This window comes from Portunus trituberculatus, chromosome 46 (assembly GCF_017591435.1).
Source record: "Portunus trituberculatus isolate SZX2019 chromosome 46, ASM1759143v1, whole genome shotgun sequence".
NCBI lineage: Eukaryota > Metazoa > Arthropoda > Malacostraca > Decapoda > Portunidae > Portunus > Portunus trituberculatus.
Window position 1 is genome coordinate 14,671,754 of NC_059300.1, and position 18,788 is coordinate 14,690,541.

Genomic DNA, 18,788 nt, shown 5'->3' on the forward strand with positions numbered 1-18,788 from the left:
TAGCAAAATTTCGTTGTGTGAACCTTCGTTAAGCTGGGGTTGCTCTCTCTCTCTCTCTCTTTATATATATATATATATATATATATATATATATATATATATATATATATATATATATATATATATATATATATATATATATATATATATATATATATATATATATATATATATATATATATATATACATACAGTATATATACACTCGACCCTCGAAACAATGGACAAATGCGTGCACGACCCTGTCCGTAGATTGCAAAAGTCAGTTCTTTGCAAAACTACATAAAACACTGTATAAAATGTCCGTAAAATACTGTGTAATCATTAAGAAATCATTCAAGCAGTATTACAAAGCGTTAAGTACAACAAATAACCTGAAATAGATGATATGAGCATGGTCAGTTTAATAAATATTAACCACTCCTACTCAGGAACGTTGATAGACGTTCATCACGCAAGACTCGGGGCATGTCGATCGACGTTTGGGCGTTTTGGGCTATATTCTGGCTATTTTCTTCCCGTTTTTTTGCTTGTGAGTTGGCAACACTCATCAGGAGTAAATATGTGCTATAGGTCAGTGTGTCACCAACTTCCACAATGGATGGTGAGAGAGAAAGTGATTCCACGGTGTCCGATTCCGTTCAATTTAATACTAAAAAAAATACCTGATAGTCGAACGTCCACACCCGTGGTTGTAAACAAAGGCTCCCTGGTGTCCCTCTTCACCTTCTGCCAGTTGTAACTTGTGATGCCATGGTCATCAGAAGAACATTCTCCTGCGTTCTATCTATAGTTTTTCATTTATAAACTTACATTAACACCAAAGGCTTATTAGTTGTGAAAATATCTGGTAATCAAACAGCTGCATATTTGGTCATATACAAAGCTCTATCATCTCCCTTCTGGTAATACCAGTATTACTGGTTAGTGGTGTGCATCACTAGTCCAACCGCAATCTTGAGATAAACAAACAATATTCTGCGTTCTGTCGGTAGTTTTTAATTTACAAACTTCCAATGGCACCAAAGAGGCTTAGTAGTGATGAAAATAAGGAATCTGGTGACAGTGCAAGTGATAGTGAGCCACAGCATTCCATTAGTGGATTTACAGGAATCACAACAGGAGAAAAGTTACAAAAAACGTTTTCATGGATGGTGACTCTCCTCCGGTGACCTCCTTCCTCCTCCCCCCCACCCTTCTCCCCTCCTCTTCAAAGTTATCCATCATCAGCCTTCACTTACGGTATGTACAAAAGAAAATTGTAAAATAAAAAAATACATTAGAAATTTTTATAAACTTTAGGTTCTGCTAAGATTGGAACGAATTACCTGATTTATAGGTATCAATAGTCGAACTTTTTAATACTCGAACAGCCATTTGGAACGAATTAAGTTTGAGTATTGAGTCTCCACTGTATATATACAGGCAACCCCCATTTAATGAAGGTTCACACAATGAAACTTCACTACAACGAAGGTTTCATTTTACTACCATCTGCTTGTTTAACGAACACAAAACTCGCTTTAACGAAGTTTTATCCAGGTAATTTTTTCAAAGTCTGAAAGCCCCGCCGTATCATGCAAGCTGACAGGCTTTTGAATACACCAGCGCCTCTGGTGGACAAAACGCGCACTCACTCTCCCTGTTCAAAACAATAGCAGCGTTGCCAGCAGCTCGCCTTCCTTCGCTCAATGTCGCCTTGCATGGCTAAGAAGACCAGGAAGTCTCTTACTCTGGAAGTGAAGCTGGATATTATTCACAGACACGAGAGGCGAGAAAACTAATAGCATTGCTTCCCACCATCTTGACTCCATCTTTTTTATTTTTTTTTATTTTACAGTAAGGCCTATAGCGCCAGTAGGCACACTTGAAGAGTGTATGGGAAGCGTTGTTCAGCTTCCGCCCATTAGTGGCGCAGGCAATTTTATTTATAGTGGTACCCATATTAGGGCCCATATCACCACCCAAGCTCATCTTGGGTGTAACCACCTAGAACCTGGGTATCATGGTGACATGTAGGTAACTTTAAACCACTCGACAAATGACATAGTGTTTTTCAGGATGTACGTGGTGGGATTCGAACCTACGCGTGAACGTCTGCCCGATCCCACGCTCACCACCTTATCCACTACGCCATCTACTGTCTCTACTATTTTCAAGTCAGAAGACTCTATTAAGAAGGCTAAAAGAACCACCTGAACTCGTGACTCTGTAATGGATAAAATGGAAAGCCTTGTGGAAATGTGGTACATAAGTTTTGTATGCGGTACAATGATGTGCCCTTTGCTTACATTCCACAGCTTGCCAGCTAGCGTATTCCTGCTCCACTCTCCCTCCCTTCATAAATTTAAGATCATCAACATTATAAAGTTACTTACATACATACATTAGTGTACATTATAATGACTTAGTCTTAAATTAAACTGCCTAAATGTTTAACTTCATAATTTTTACTTTCATTAAACCTTTCACTTTACTATGATGCACTTTCACTTTGTTTACTCTCAATGGAAGTTCAAGTCAGAGGTTAAACTTGTTATAATCGGTTCGCTTAACGAAGTTTCGCTTAACGAAGGTTTTTTTTAGGAACGTAACCCCTTCATTAAGCAGGGGTTGCCTGTATATATATATATATATATATATATATATATATATATATATATATATATATATATATATATATATATATATATATAACGAAGGGTTTTAGGAACATAACCCTTTCGTTAAGCAGGGTTTGTATATATATATATATATATATATATATATATATATATATATATATATATATATATATATATATATATACACATATATATATATACATGTATATATGAATAAAATCTTTGAAAATACGTACAGTGGAGACTCAAAACTCAAATTTAATTCATTAAAAAAAAAAAAAAAAAAAAAAATATATATATATATATACATATATATATATATATATATATATATATATATATATATATATATATATATATATATATATATATATATATATATATATATATATATATATATATATATATATATATATATATATATATATATATATTAATATTTCAAGATACGAATGCTGCAACATACAAATTTTTTTAATATACGACGAAAAATTTCATATAATTTACGCCTTGAATATACAAAGATATTTTTAAGATACGAATAGCTATCAGTAGGTGGTGCAGTGATGGCTCGGCTACTCATGTCCGCCTGAACATTCAGTTCGCATTGTGTATCGTTGTTCATCCTTTGTGCATGTATGTGTCTGTGCTCCTCGGCAGTGTGTATTTTTCTTAAGTTTTGTAAACTCAAGACCTCGTGATCATGGATTCCAAAAGTATAAATGAGAAGGCTGAAAAGAAGAAACTTAGAAGTCTTGCAGTAGATATGAAAACACAAGATAATTGGAAAATATGAACGTGGTGTGCATATCTGTGATTTGGCCCTGTACGCTAACACTAGTAGTAACTGTAAAGTCAAACCATTGTTGGAGTATCATTCTGAGAACCCATGGGCCTTTAAAGCACATAACGTGTTAAAAGAGAAACTCCAGATCATTTGGCGTGCCAATTGTAAGGCATGGGTAACTTGCCAATTCCTCCTCCGTACTACATATACGAAGTTCTATCCCAGCATAGGTAGGTACGAATGCAAGTTGGGAGTTTTTACTTACGCTAACTCAGCAGATTTGGCGAGAAACACACAAAATAGCCTGTATTCACATACTGATTACACTTGAAAATTCAATAAACGAGTGAGTACAAATGGTGTTTTACCTACAAGCTCAAGTTAGGGGTTAAACTGGTTCGCTTAATGAATATTCGCTTAACAAAGGTTTTTTTTAGGAATGTAATCCTTTCGTTAAGCGGGGGTTGCCTGTATCACAGGTTGAATGAGGTGGTATCATCGGTGTTCGTGGCCTTGCGTCCGATCAGGTTTAGCAACCTTGGCTAGAGCGATAGAAAATAGGCCCCTTGTATATTTCTCTCTCTCTCTCTCCTGTTACCTGTTCCCGTGAAATCACTCGCTACCACCATCCATCGTGGGAGTTGGTGACACAGTGACGTATGGCATGTGTTTACTCCTGATTAATGTTGCCAGTTCACAAGCAAAGAAGACGGGAAGAAAATAGCCAAAATATAGCCCAAAAATGCCTAAACCTCTATCGACGTGCCCTGAGTCTTGTGTGATGAACATCTATCGACGTCTCCCGAGTTTTGCGGGTTAAGTTGTTATTTTGGGCAATATAGTACATTTATATCATGCATACAATAAACATTGTATTTATCTTATATCAAATCTATATTTGGTTGGTATCTAAAACATGTTAATTTTTTGGGGGGTAAATTTGTATCACTAGAACGAATTAATTCTATTTCCACTAATTTCTTTGGGAAAAATTGATTTGATATACGATTTTTTTTATATACAACAATTGTCAAGGAACGAAATAAATTTGTATGTTGAGGTACCACTGTATATATATATATATATATATATATATATATATATATATATATATATATATATATATATATATATATATATATATATATATATATATATATATATATATAGTGGAGACTCAATACTCAAACTTAATAAGTTCCAAATGGCTGTTCGAGTATTAAAAAGTTTGACTATTGATACATACAATTCAGGTAATTCTTTCTAATCTTAGCAAACCTCATGTTTATATAAATTCTATTCACTTATTTATTTTTTACAATTTTGATTGGTACATACCGTAAGGGTACGTGCACAGAGAAAGGTTTGCCCGCATGGGGAACTGGCGCCGACCCACGCCAAGAATTAAACCATATAAACAAGTGTAGGCATACACAGAGGAAGCAGGTTTGAGCGGGTCAGTGTGGGTAGACACTACTGAATGAAGATCAGGATGGATGTTGAGCTACTGATATGCAAAATTTATGAGAGAGTGAAATAAGTAGAATCAGCACCATCAGGAATGTGGTGGATAGACTGTGGCCTGAAATCAGCCAGAAATTGAAGTGTGAAGGTACCTAAACAATTATCATTATTATAATTTCTATTATTATTATCATTATTATTGTTATTATTAATATACCATTTTTATAATTACTTTTTATTATTGTTATAACTATTATTATTTCAATATTATTACCACATTACTACTACTACTATTACTACTATTGTAATATTACTATTATTATCATTATTATTATTATTATTATTATTATCATTATTATTATTATCACCATTATTGTTATTATTATTATTATTATTATTATCAATATCATCATCATCATTATTGTTGTTGTTATTATTATTATTATTATCATTATTGTTATTATTATCATTATCATTGTCATTATTATTATTATCATCATTATCATTATGACAGATACTGCCTCTATCCCTGTCACTAAGCGAGTGGGTTGGACTTGGTTACCCACGTCCTTTGTGAACACCTTATTGCGCTGGTTTCCGGCGCTGACCTGCACTGGAAACCAGTGCGCCAGTAACCTGCTTTCTGTGTGCACCAACCCTAAGTGAAGACTGGTGATGGATAACTTAATAGAGGAGGGAGAAGGGAGGTCGCGGGAGGACCAGTCACCATCCATGAAAGTCTTTGTAATTTTTCTCCTCGTGTGATTCCTGTGAATCCACTAATGGAGTGCTGTGGCTCACTAACACTTGCACTCTCACCAGATTCCTTATTTTCATCATTAATAAGCCTCTTTGGTGCCATCATAAGTTTCTATATGAAAAACTATTGACAGAACGCACAAGAATGTTGTTTTCTCAACGCTGCGGCAGGACTAGGGATATGCACTGGCAACCGGTATATCAGTATTACCAGTAATATGGTATCAGAATGGTATAGTGGCAGCTGCGAGAAGGGAGATGACAGAGCTTTGTATATAACCAAATGTGCAACCATTTGATTACCAGATAAAAATTTTCATCACTAATAAGCCATTGGTATTAATGTAAGTTTATATATGAAAAACTACAGATAGAATGCAGGAGAATGTTATCCTGATGACCGCGGCAGCACAAATCACAACTTATGGATGGAGGAGAGGGAGAGGACAGGGAGCCTTAGTTTATACAACCATGTCTGTGGACGTTCGACTATCAGGTATTTTTTTGAGTATTAAATCAAACTTTTGTGTTCAAGTATTGAAAAGTTTGAGTATTTAGACATTTGGGTAATAAATCTCCACTGAATATGTATGAGAAAAAATTACCATGAACAATGTATGTTGTATTTCATTTCTAATATTGCCAATAGCCAAATACCTTTAGAAACAATAAAAATAAAAAATAGAAACATTTATAAGCAAACTGAAAACAGTGATGTCATTCCAACATAACAATAAACTATCTCACAGAAAATAAAATCTTATTACACACATACTACAGAAATAAGAATACTAACACACACACATGCATGCATACATAATCACTCATACACACACACACACATCTGTTGTGAGTGTCAAATAGTACAACACTACATGCTTGGCAAGTTCCAAAAGCCAAGTTGTACATACTGAGCATCTGAATGGAAGCTGGCCGACAGGGAGCTTGGTGAGGTTGGTCTTGAGAGAGAAAACTCTGCAGACTCGTACAACTGTAAAAAGAAAGTGCCTTTCAGGTGCTACGTGCATTGGTGCAGTTCCTAATTACTTCATGCAAATTTGCAAAATCATATAAATAAACATACTGTATGCCCAAGTTATACACTGGGTGACATCACTGAGTATTACTTACCCCTGATGATGCAAGAGATGCCAAAGAACTAGTAAAGTCTTGTCCAAGTATCTGAGAGAGAAGCACAAGTTGCTTGGAGCACATTTGCAACAGCAGCTGAAGACGCTGAGATAGAATAGATAGCTGCTCACGCACAGCAGCAGACTTGTCATCCTGCTGTGTGGGCAGAAGGTGCTGTGCAGCCTCATGCAGGGATGCTACACGGGGCTCACATCGCTCAACTTCTGCCCGTACATCAAGAACACGAGCCACTCTGTCACGTAGAGCCGTTTCCTCCATGTCTTTCTCTGCAGCAATTTTAAGAAGACTCTCCTCAGTTGTTTCTGTCCATGCAAGTAAATCAGCTATGGTGCTGTGGAATTCTGAATTTCCCATCAGGGTTGTCTGCAGCTTTGCTTGCCACACAGAGGCAGCAGCACATACTGCTTCCCAGCGGCGGTTGGTGGCGGCAAGACGGTCCCTCACTCTAGTGGCTCGCCTCTCATCACGTGTGTGATCCGCCAGATGCTTACCAATGATGTTTAGAGACATTATCACTGATTTATGGCCATCAAGGTCCATGAGGAACTCCTGTTGAAAAATCAAAAGTAATGTCTGAGAAGAGAAGAAAGATGAAATCAATGTAACATTTTGTATCACACATCAAACTTTTGGCTAAAACATTTCAGGCTAACATACCCTGTGATCCTGAGCAACTTCCTCCAGCTGCTCCATGGGCAAGGGTGGGTTGTGTTGTGTTGATTGTGTGGCTTCTGCATGGGTTAGCCACTGTTCCAAGCGCCACATGTCATTTTCAAACTGTTGCCAATTGCGTCTGCAACACAGCGGGCACGTCAAGGAAGACGTCTCGCTGTAAGCAAACATGCACATGCACTGTGAGCTACATTTAAAGCAAGACTACCATTACCATCCAGATCACAAAATATCTGTACCACTCACTCAGTATGTACTAAACTATTCATCACTCCCCTCTCATAACTAAAAAGTTTTCTTTAAGTCATGTAAAAGAGTCACTCAAAAACAATTCTGAGTCCTTGCAGCATCTTGATGTTCTAAGGCAATAGAGTGTATTTGAATAAAACTGAGTATGTAAAAATGCCAGTGGGTTGCCAGGTGTGAAATATTAATTTTCTGTTATATGGTTTATAAATTTTACATCTTTTGCTTAACCAATTAACTACTATATTACATTCTGTGTTCATTACTTTATGCAAGCTTTATCATAAATAACAAAATTAGGGACAGGCTTCTGTTAACTAGCACATATACATTTAAATGTAGTATAGGCACTATTTTTCAATCTACTATTGTCTATCTCCCCAATGATGGTTAAGGTTGTGCTCCTCAGCTTAAGTTTCAAGCATACTTTTACTGAGAAATACAGGCAACCTCCGCTTAATGAACGTTCACACAACGAAATTTCGCTACAAAGAACGTTTCCTTTTACTACCAGCTGCTCATATAACGAATACCAAACTCGCTTTAACAAAATTTTATCCAGGTAATTTTTTCCAAGTTTGAAAGCCCCGCCGTATCACACAAGCCGCCAGGGTTTTAAATACACCAGCACCTCTCGTGGAAAAAATGCGCACCACTCACTCCTCTACCCTTCCCCGCTCTTAGTTCAAAACAAAAACAGGGTCCAGCACCAGCTCGTCATCTCACAGTCAACATGCCAGCAAAACGCCCTGCAACCAGCCCTGCAATGTCGCCTAGCATTGCTAAGAAGACCAGGAAGTCTCTTACTCTCGAAGTGAAGCTGGATATTATTCACAGACACAAGAGAAGCGAGAAAACTAATAGCATTGCTCGCCACCATCTTGACTCCATCTACTGTCTCTACTATTTTCAAGTCAGCAGACTCTATTAAGAATCACCTGAACTTGTGACTCTGCAATGGATAAAATGGAAAGCCTTCAGGAAATGTTGAACATAAGTTTTGTATGCGGTACAATGATGCGCCCTTTGTTTACATTCCACAGGTTGCCAGCTAGTGTCTTTCCTGCTCCACTCTCCCTCCCTTCATAAATTTAAGATCATCAACATTATAAAGTTACTTACATACATACATTATAATGACTTAGTCTTAAATTAAACTGCTTAAATGTTTAACTTCATAATTTTTACTTTCACTAAACCTTTTACTGTACCATGATGCACTCTCACTTTGTTTACTCTCAATGAAAGTTCAAGTCAGGGGTCAAACTTGTTATAATTGGTTCGCTTAACGAAAATTCGCACAATGAACGCTTTTTTTAGGAATGTAACCTGTTCATTAACCCTTTCAGTGCTCCAGACCATGATCATGGCTTTGAGGGAAATGCCTCCTGTCCACGATCGTGGTCCCATATTTGACGAGTCACAGAATTAAACCACGCGCCTCCTGGCTGCTGCTAGTTGCCAGATGACATTCTCCCATCCTCCCTCGACTCATGGGATGCGCCATCAGTTGCGTGGTAAGAAAAATATAGTCACAATGGCAGTAGAGCATCAGATGCCCCTTTTTTCACAATTATTATTATTTTACGACATTGCTAGTGGCTATTTGTGCATTTATTTACAGATATAACAAGAGTAATGATCAAATCTTGTTGTTAGACAGCAGATATGTCAGATATTATTAGTTTATTGGTAGTATATTGCGTATTTTGTATATTACCATATATGGGTATGCGTATCCTCGCTCATGATAGTATGTACAACAAGAAAACACTCTGAAAAAGTATTCTATATTATTTGTGTGGGCATAATGTATGCACAGGTGTGAAAAACAATTACCCTAGCACATTCTGGAGCAGTTCTGAGCAACTGCAGTTCAAATGATGCAGAAAATTCTATGTAATTTTGTGAAAACACCTGCACAAGTTGCAGCGGAAAATAACCACCCACTATGATAGCAATACTCAACAGCACACAACATACCACCAGAAAGCCAACTTCCTATCATTATTGCACCACTTTCCAAAGTAAGTAAAGACCTAAATTTTTTACAGTAGATGCATAACACTTTATTATGCATGAAAATATTAATTCTTTTCAATTTTGCAAACCTCTATTTTTCGGCCGAATTTGCGTCTCACAGACATGACCCAAAAACCTATTTGCGCCCTGAAAGGGTTAATCGCGTGTTGCCTGTACTAGTGGAAACAAATCAATATGAAAAAGTTATTTCTAAGAAAAGCAATTATGAAAAAACAAGAAAACAACAACTATAAGCTTAATTCAGTCATATTTCATTCTTCCTTCACTCTAACTACATGATAGATACTTTATTCATAAAGAACAAAACTATACTTTATTTATAACTTAAAAGCTACAAAGACATTTTTCATTATAAAATTATTTGGTGGAAGAAAATCATATCTTACAAATATATATGGACATAATCATGAACCATGCATTGGTTTGAATCCCACCTCGTATTGCCTTGATACTTTGCCATTTGTTGAGTGATTTAATGCTACCTATATGTCACAAAAAAAGTTAAAATTAAAGTTTTGGCAAGTTAGGTATTACTCTTATTTGCTACTTTAAAATACATTACAATACCCTACAGGCATCCTTTTATACCTGTTCTCCTTGAGTCTTTGTTGCTTGGCCTGTGCCTTGGCTTCTAAATGAGAAAATTCTTCAATGACAGCATCAATTTCTGGATGGAGTTCTCGTGCCTCAGTGTCATCCCCTGTGTGTTGCTTTAGGGAACTTAACAAATCCACGGATGACCGACATCCTGCCAGCTGCTTCGACTGGTGACAAAAGATACACACATGAATTTTTAATTTCTTGTCCATTGTGGTTCCTCTAAAATGCATTCTGTCAAATAATCATAAACTTATATGAAATATTATCATACAAAATTTCAGTAATGACATTCCTATTATGAAATCAGGTGAAATACTTACAAAAGAGTAATACATCTTGTCAACTTCTGCACCCTGAGGTGTTGGACACTTCAAGGCTTCTTCCAACTGCAGTATGATCTTTTTACACTCATCTAATGCCACACGCATCTCCACAACCATAGAACGCCCACCCACAGCACCAATTAGAGACATGTCTACTGGGCTCAGGGTTGGTTCAAGGTTTTGCAGTTCAGCATCTGATACTAAAGGAACCCTATAATCATCTTCCTGGTCTTGTAATAATCTCTCTTCAGAAAGGCCTGCCATCACAGTTGTGGCCTGTGTTATTTCATCCTCAACATCTCTTTGAAAGGCCAGAAGACGTGTACGAACGAGTTTTTTACATACCCAATACTCTGTGAGACTTTCTTCTATAATGTTGCAATCTGAGTAGCAGCTTCTCTGGTAAAGGTAAGTAATCAAATCTTCAAATTCTTTCAGTTCATTTTCATGCCTCTCATATTCTGCTACAAGTTCTAACAGTGCCTTCTTCTTATGTTCAAGGTTTCTATGTTGGTATTGTTCATATTTAGTTATTTTGAGGTCAAAGTCATTCAACCAGATCATCAGCATTTCTCTTGAAGCTTCATACTTTTCAAACAAGTTTCTACTGAAGCTTATACGCCTAAGTATTACAGTAATTTGGTAACTTAGGGTGTGGAATCTAGCATTGGAAGTCTTGACCATTGTTCGAATTTCATTTTCTTGGTCTAATCTGTTTTCCCTACCATATGGTCGGGCAAGTACCCGGTAGTGCTGGTTAAGATTTTCATACTGAGGTGTTTGGTTATGAATCAGTGGCTGTAACTGGTGAACAGTTGCAATGATTTCTTCAAGGCTGCTGTAAGGTACCTGATAAGATGCAACATCTAAATCCCTCAGCCTCAACTCTATATTTGTTATCCATGAAGAAAATGAATTATTAACTGTCACCAATTCCTGCCACATCTTCCAAGTTTTCTTTATAAATGCCTTCCTTTCTGCAGATCGAGTGCAGATTTCTCCCCAGCGTCTGTCCAAGTTGTGATGAGCCTCTTGCAGTGAGTCTGTGTCTCCATTAGCATCAAACTCATTGCAGTCATGAATAACCATGTCACAAAGATTCAAAACAGAAGAAATAGTTCCACTCTGCTTCTCTATCTCCTTACGAATCTCTTCTTCTGCTTCCAAGAGGTGATCTATTTCTTTCTTAGAACTGTTTTGGAAAATGACAGGACAGGAAAGCTTTTTTTCAATCAAGAAAAGCCATTCCTTTAGTTCAGCCAGAGTGACTTCTGCTTTGTTTATAGTTGTCACAATGTCTTGTAATTTCTGCTTCCTACTGTTGCATTTATCATGGATGTGTTTCCAGGTAGTCTCAATAATTTTTATTTTTTCTTTCAATCCAGTAGCTTGATCCTCCTTACTGCATGATATAAGTTCTTTACCTTCAGACAAAAGCCAGTGCATTTCTATGCTCTTAGCATTGATGTCTTCCTGGTAATCATGTTCCAGCTTCCTGATAAGTGTGTCAATGTATTGTTCTGAGCCACCATCTATCTTATCTTCCATATCTTTGGCCCAAGTAAGGAACTGTTGATATCTAGTATCATAAAGTTCCCACAGTTCTAATCTATCCTCCAAAGTGCTGATTTTAAGTCTGTACTGATGCAGCAATTCAGCCTGTAGTTGTGTGACTCTCCACATTCTTTGTGTCACCAGGCGTAGGTCAGCAGGTGTAAGTGAGTCAACCATTTCCTCACGGGTTGTCCTCAGCAAAGAAAGATCACCACTCAAGGCTTCTAGAGCAGCAGTAGTTTCATTATACTTTTTGATGGTTTCCTGAACACTGCAGAAATCTGAGGGCATATCAGCAGACAACCCAGCCTGGAACTCTGCCAAAACAGTATGAAGCTTGGTATACACATCTTCATACCGTTGCCATAAGGAAGAACTTTTATTGAGATAACCAAGCCATGTCTCCACACCTGCACGCATGTTAGTCACACGTTGCTGCAGAGATGCTAACTCAGCCTTTAGGATAGGATGTATACTTGAGTCACATGATGCTACCAGTATCTGACACAGCGTATCTATTTCATCTACCTTTTCCTCTCCTCTGCCCAGTTGTTCTTGCAAGGACTGTAATCTACTAATAACTTTGTCAAGACGTCTTCTTGCAACTTGCCTGAGCTGAAGTCCTTGCTTCTCTTGTTCTAAGGCCAATATCCATGTTTGCAATTGAGCAATCTTGACTCTGTAGGTCTCCCATGTAGTGATGGTTTGAAGAAGTAGCTGTTCTCGTTCACTAACTGTTGTCAAAACAGTCTTGTGACGTAAGATCAACTCTCTGAGGCGACCCTGTAAGTTCCTGATGCGTGGGGGAGCATTTTCCTGCTGGGCTTGTTCTTGAAGAGTAAGAAGAACATTTGTTTGTGTGTTGAGAATAGAACAGTGCACCTGACACAAGCGAGAGGCTTCATGAAGCCCTTCACGTGAAGCTGGCGCTGGGGCATTCATGCTGGCTTCCACACTTTCCACGTATTGTTTCCAAGTAGTCAGTGCTGCTGCAAGCTGTTCCTCATCACCTCCCAGACCTGCAACTACCTGCTGATACCTCGAGTGTGTGTCACGAACAGCTATTTGCCAGGCTTCCACTAGTTGTGATGGTCCACTATCAATGACAGGACCCCCAGTGCCTCCAAGTGCAACGAGTTGGTCCTTGAGTTGAGTGGCCCGCTCTGCTGCTTCATTTACTTCAGGCTCTGGTAATGCCAGCAATGTATGAGCCCCATTTATGCCAGCTTCAAGCTCCTGCAGGGCACTCTCTTTCTTCTGATGTTGTTCAGCATTCACCTGCTGTGTCAAGCTACTACTGAGCTGAGTGATCGCCTCCGTCAGATTAGTTATTCGGAATCCAAGTCGCTCAACCTCAGCAACTAATGGAGTGTCCTGGGCAGAGTCCTCTGCTAGATGCAGCCGAATTTGGTGTGCCAGCTGCCTTAGTTCTGACACCCGCTCCCCTGACCATGCCGCCTCACCCACCAGCACCTGAAACAACAAGTATTGTGATGCAGTTGTACCATAATAGATGTCATCTGCTAAAGTAAGATTGAAAAAAAAAAAAAAAAAAAAAAAAAAAAAAAAATGCAACAGATTTCTATAAATTCATTTACATGAAATGTCACAGTTTAGAAATTTTTGTAAGAACATTATCATGTAATAATAATGGTTAACATGATATACACATACACAAAGACACACACACACACACATTGTCGAAAAATGTAAGGAGCAACCACAATTGTTCTATAGATTCATAAATGGAAAAATTAGGCAAAAAGAAACAATAGAAAGGTTAAAAGGAGAGAACGGGATGGTGGAAGACCCAAAATGTATGGCAGAACTATTAAATAAAAAATTCCAGGAGGTCTTTACTAAAGAATCCAAATTTGAGAGGGCACAGGGTAATAGAGAGACAATCTATATGAAAGAGATTAAAGTAACCAAGCTTGAAATAAAAGAGTTAATGAAGGAACTGGATGAAGAGAAGGCAATGGGACCGGATGAAGTCTCAGGCAGAATACTGAAAGAATGTAGGGAAGAACTAGCAAGTCCTATATACAACATCATAAAATGCTCAATAGAAAATGGAACAGTGCCAGTAGAATGGAAAAGAGCTGAGGTGGTTCCCATATATAAGAGCGGAAGGAAAGAAGAACCTTTAAATTACAGACCGGTATCACTAACTAGTGTAATATGCAAGATGTGTGAAAGAATAATAAAGAAACAATGGATCGAGTTCCTTGAAGACAACAAATTAATATCAAATAGCCAATTTGGTTTTAGAAAAGGACGGTCTTGTGTAACTAATTTATTGAGTTTCTATTCTAGAATAGTTGATAGAGTACAAGAGAGAGAGGATGGGTTGACTGCATCTATTTGGATTTAAAAAAGGCGTTTGACAAAGTGCCACACGCAAGATTACTGTGGAAGTTAGAGGAGAAGGGTGGCTTAAAAGGAAGCACATTGAGATGGATAGAAAATTATTTGAGGGGGAGAGAAATAAGGACAGTAGTTAAAGATATGAAGTCCAAGTGGAGAGCAGTAGAAAGCGGAGTGCCACAGGGGTCAGTATTGGCACCAGTACTTTTCCTCATTTATATTAACGACATGCCAGAAGGAGTGAACAGCTACATAAATTTGTTTTGGATGATACGAAACTGTGCAGAGTTATAAAGCAAAAGGAGGATTGTGAAATACTGCAAGAAGACCTAAATAAGATCTGGGAATGGAGTAAGAAGTGGGAAATGGAATTCAATGTGAACAAAAGCCATGTCATGGAAATGGGAAAGAGTGAAAGACGACCTGTGGGAATCTATAAGATGGGAGATGGAGTAGAACTGGAGAAAGTCAAAAGGAAAAGGACTTAGGAGTGACGATGGAAGAAAACAATCAACCAGTAAGCCATATTGATAGAATTTTAGAGAAACATATAATTTGCTGAGGAATATTGGAGTAGCATTTCACTACATGGACAAAGAAATGATGAAGAAATTGATAAATACTATAATAAGACCCAGATTGGAATATGCAGGAGTAGTGTGGACCCCTCATAAAAAGAAACACATAAGGAAATTGGAGAGGCTACAAAAATGGCTACAAGAATGGTCCCAGAACTTGAAGGGATGACATATGAGGAGAGACTAAAGGCTATGGATCTACCAACCTTGGAACAAAGAAGGAGAGAGGAGACCTGATACAAGTCTATAAATTGATCAACGGAATGGACCAAGTGGATAATGAGAAACTGATCCTGAGAGAAGAATATGACATCCGAAGCACAAGATCGCATAGTAAAAAGCTGAGAAAGGAAGATGTCTGAGAGATATTAAAAATATAGTTTCCAGAGATGTATTGAGACGTGGAACAGTTTAGATGAACAAGTAGTGTCTGCACACTTTTAAAGTAAGATTGGATAAGTGTAGATATGGAGACGGGGCCACACGAGCATAAAGCCCAGGCCCTGTAAAACTACAACTAGGTAAATACAACTAGGTAAATACACACACACACACACACACACACACACACACACACACACACACACACACACACACACACAAACAAGAGAAGAGAGGAGACCTGATACAAGTTTATAAATTGATCAACGGAATGGACCAAGTGGATAATGAGAAACTGATCTTGAGAGAAGAATATGACATCCAAGCACAAGATCGCATCGTAAAAAGCTGAGAAAAGGAAGATGTCTGAGAGATATTAAAAATTATAGTTTCCCGCAGAGATGTATTGAGACGTGGAACAGTTTAAATGAAGAAGTAGTGTCTGCAACGAGTGTGCATACTTTTAAAGTAAGATTGGATAAGTGTAGATATGGAGACGGGGCCACATGAGCATAAAGCCCAGGCCCTGTAAAACTACAACTAGGTAAATACAACTAGGTAAATACAAAGAGAGGGAGAAGGATTAGCTAAGAAATGAACCTATGGAAAAAAATGAAAAAAAGGATGGAAATTGAGAAAAAGAATTTCTATAGGAGGGTTCTAGATATGAGACTAAAGAAATGGTATCTACAGAAGACAGAGAAGGTCATGGAGGAGCAAGGCATATAGAGTACAGTGAGTGCAGTGAGTTATGTTATGATGAGATCTGAGGATGGCAAAAAGAAGATATTATGGAGATATTTTCTAACAGTGGAGGACAGAAGTACAAACATACCTCTTTTCATACCAATATATCGAGAAACACCTGGATGTTGTTTATGATCAGGTCATTCAGTGGGCTAATGAAGTGGGTGAGGTCATGTGCCGGCACTCCCACAGGAACTGAAGTGGAGTGACAAGGTCATTAATGTCAGGTCAGTGAGGTCTCAGCCTTCCCAGGGGATTAAGGGTAGAGTGGCAGCCTGTATGCATGGTACGAAATAAGGTACGAAATTATGGTACGATACTTTAGTGTACTAGTACAGTATGAGAGTGATTTACTGGTACGGTACTAAATTACGGTACTGTATTTTTCTTTGGTATGAATTACAATAAATCAATTTTACTGTACAGTACTACATGGCTTGTGGAGGAGGCAAGAAATAAAGAGTGACTTATACTAATATTGATGGGTTGTTATCCCGCATGTTGGAGGTTAGAGATTATTTAAAAGAAAAAAGACCAGCTGTAATGTGCATCGTAGAAACAAAACTAAAAGAGGAGATCCATGTTAGCTTTAAAGAAGAGGGATATAATAGCTGGAGAAAAGACAAGGGTAAAGGGGGAGGAGGAGTGCTAATAATGGTTTGTGATAATATACGTGCAATATGGTGATGATATAGTGGAAGTAATGGGAGTAACAATCAAAACAGAGGAACTGAAAAAAATAAAATAAATAAAAAATAAAAAAATAAAAAAGGAAAATCATGTGCCACTTAAGACAAATACAGGGGGAACTGAGGAACATAAGGATATGCAAAGAGAGGTGATTAAGTGCTTAGATAATACAAGAATAATATTTAATGTTAAATATAGATGCAGGCATACTTGAAAAGTATGTGTGAGAAGTGCTGCTCAGCTTCCGCACATTAGTTGTGCAGGCAGTTTTATTTATAGTGGTACCCATATTAGGGTCCATATCATCACCCAAGCACATCTTTGGTGTAACCACCTAGAACCTGGGTATCATGGTGAAATGTAGGTAACTTTAAATCACTTGACAAATGGCATAGCTTCAAAGTGGTATGTGGTGGGATTCAAACCTACATGCAGACGTCTGTCTGATAGAATTATACTATGACTGCCTTCCTCCTTCCTGATGGAAGAATACTATTAGTAGGAGATTTTAACTGTAAAAGAATAAACTGGAGAGAGATGAAAGTAATGGGCAATGCTGGACAATGGAGTAAGCAGGTGTTATAGTTGACTATGGTAAATACATTGGATCTGTGGATGGAAGAGTCAACAAGGTAAAGGGGGGAAGAAGAACCATCGTTGCTTGACCTAGTATTGACAAAGAAGCCAGAGCCCTCCCCCTCCCAGCATACAATATTTTAGTCCAATGGAAAGAAGTGATCATGTAACATTAGAGTTGAAAATGCAGGAAGAGGATAGGATAAGATAGAGATGACTACAAAAAAAAAAGTGATTAAATTATGCAAGAGCAATTCTGAAAAAATAAGAAAATTTTTTTGTTGATATTGAATGGAAGAACATTATGAACAGAAGAACAATACAAGGGAAATATGAAATATCCTTACAGAAATGTAACAATGGAGTGAAGAAATATGTACCTATCTATAGAGTTAAGAAAAGTATACACACTTGGTACAATGCCAGATGTACAGAAGCTAAAAAAGGCAAAAGATAAAGCTTGGAAGAAACTCAAAAAGCAGAGAAATAACAATAACAGACAGCATTATAAAGATGAGAGAAATTAATATATTAGAGTAAGGAGGGAGGAAGAAAGAAACTTTGAGAAAGATGTGGTGCGAAAGGGAAGATGAACTCAAGCTATTCTACAAAATTATAAATGGTAAGATGAAGAAAATGGAAACAATAGAAAAATAATTAAAGGAGGGAACATATACCAAACAACAAAGGAAATGAGTGAAATAATGAATGAGAACTTCAAAACTGTGTTCATTGAAGAGGATTTTGCAGAACAAAATAAGACACTGCCATTGCCAAGGATTGCAGGAAATCATAGTGCACAAAGAGGATATTAGAAGGTTAGACAATTTGGATGTCAGAAAAGCAATGGGGCTGGATGGTGTATCAGACTGAGCGCTAAAAGAATGTAAAGAGCAGCTGTTAGATCTAATTTGGGAAATGATTACAAGTTCACTATATGAAGTGGAGAGTACCACTGGAATGGAAGAAAGCCAATGTAATACCAATATTTAAAGAAGGAAAGGTAACTGACCCACTAAATTACAGACTGGTGTCACTTACAAGTGTTGTGGGGAAGTTAAATAGTTATTAAAGAAAAATGGAAGAAGAACAAGTTAAATCGAACAGACAATTTGAGTTCAGGACAGGACCGTCACGTGTGTCCAACTTATTAAGTTTCTTCTCAAGAGTAATAGAAGGACTGGAAAGCAGAGATGGAAGGTGGACACAGTATACCTGGACATAA

At 37.5% G+C, this 18,788-nt stretch overlaps 1 protein-coding gene across 1 annotated transcript in view; it reads right to left on the minus strand.

Annotated features, from left to right (window-relative positions):
- Positions 1 to 18,788, minus strand: part of LOC123520114 (nesprin-1-like) — a 346,042-nt gene that overhangs the window by 9,742 nt on the left and 317,512 nt on the right. The window contains 5 exon segments of the mRNA XM_045282036.1: positions 6,546 to 6,625; positions 6,766 to 7,335; positions 7,444 to 7,615; positions 10,336 to 10,511; positions 10,668 to 13,697. Coding sequence (XP_045137971.1) covers positions 6,546 to 6,625; positions 6,766 to 7,335; positions 7,444 to 7,615; positions 10,336 to 10,511; positions 10,668 to 13,697 — 4,028 coding nt within the window.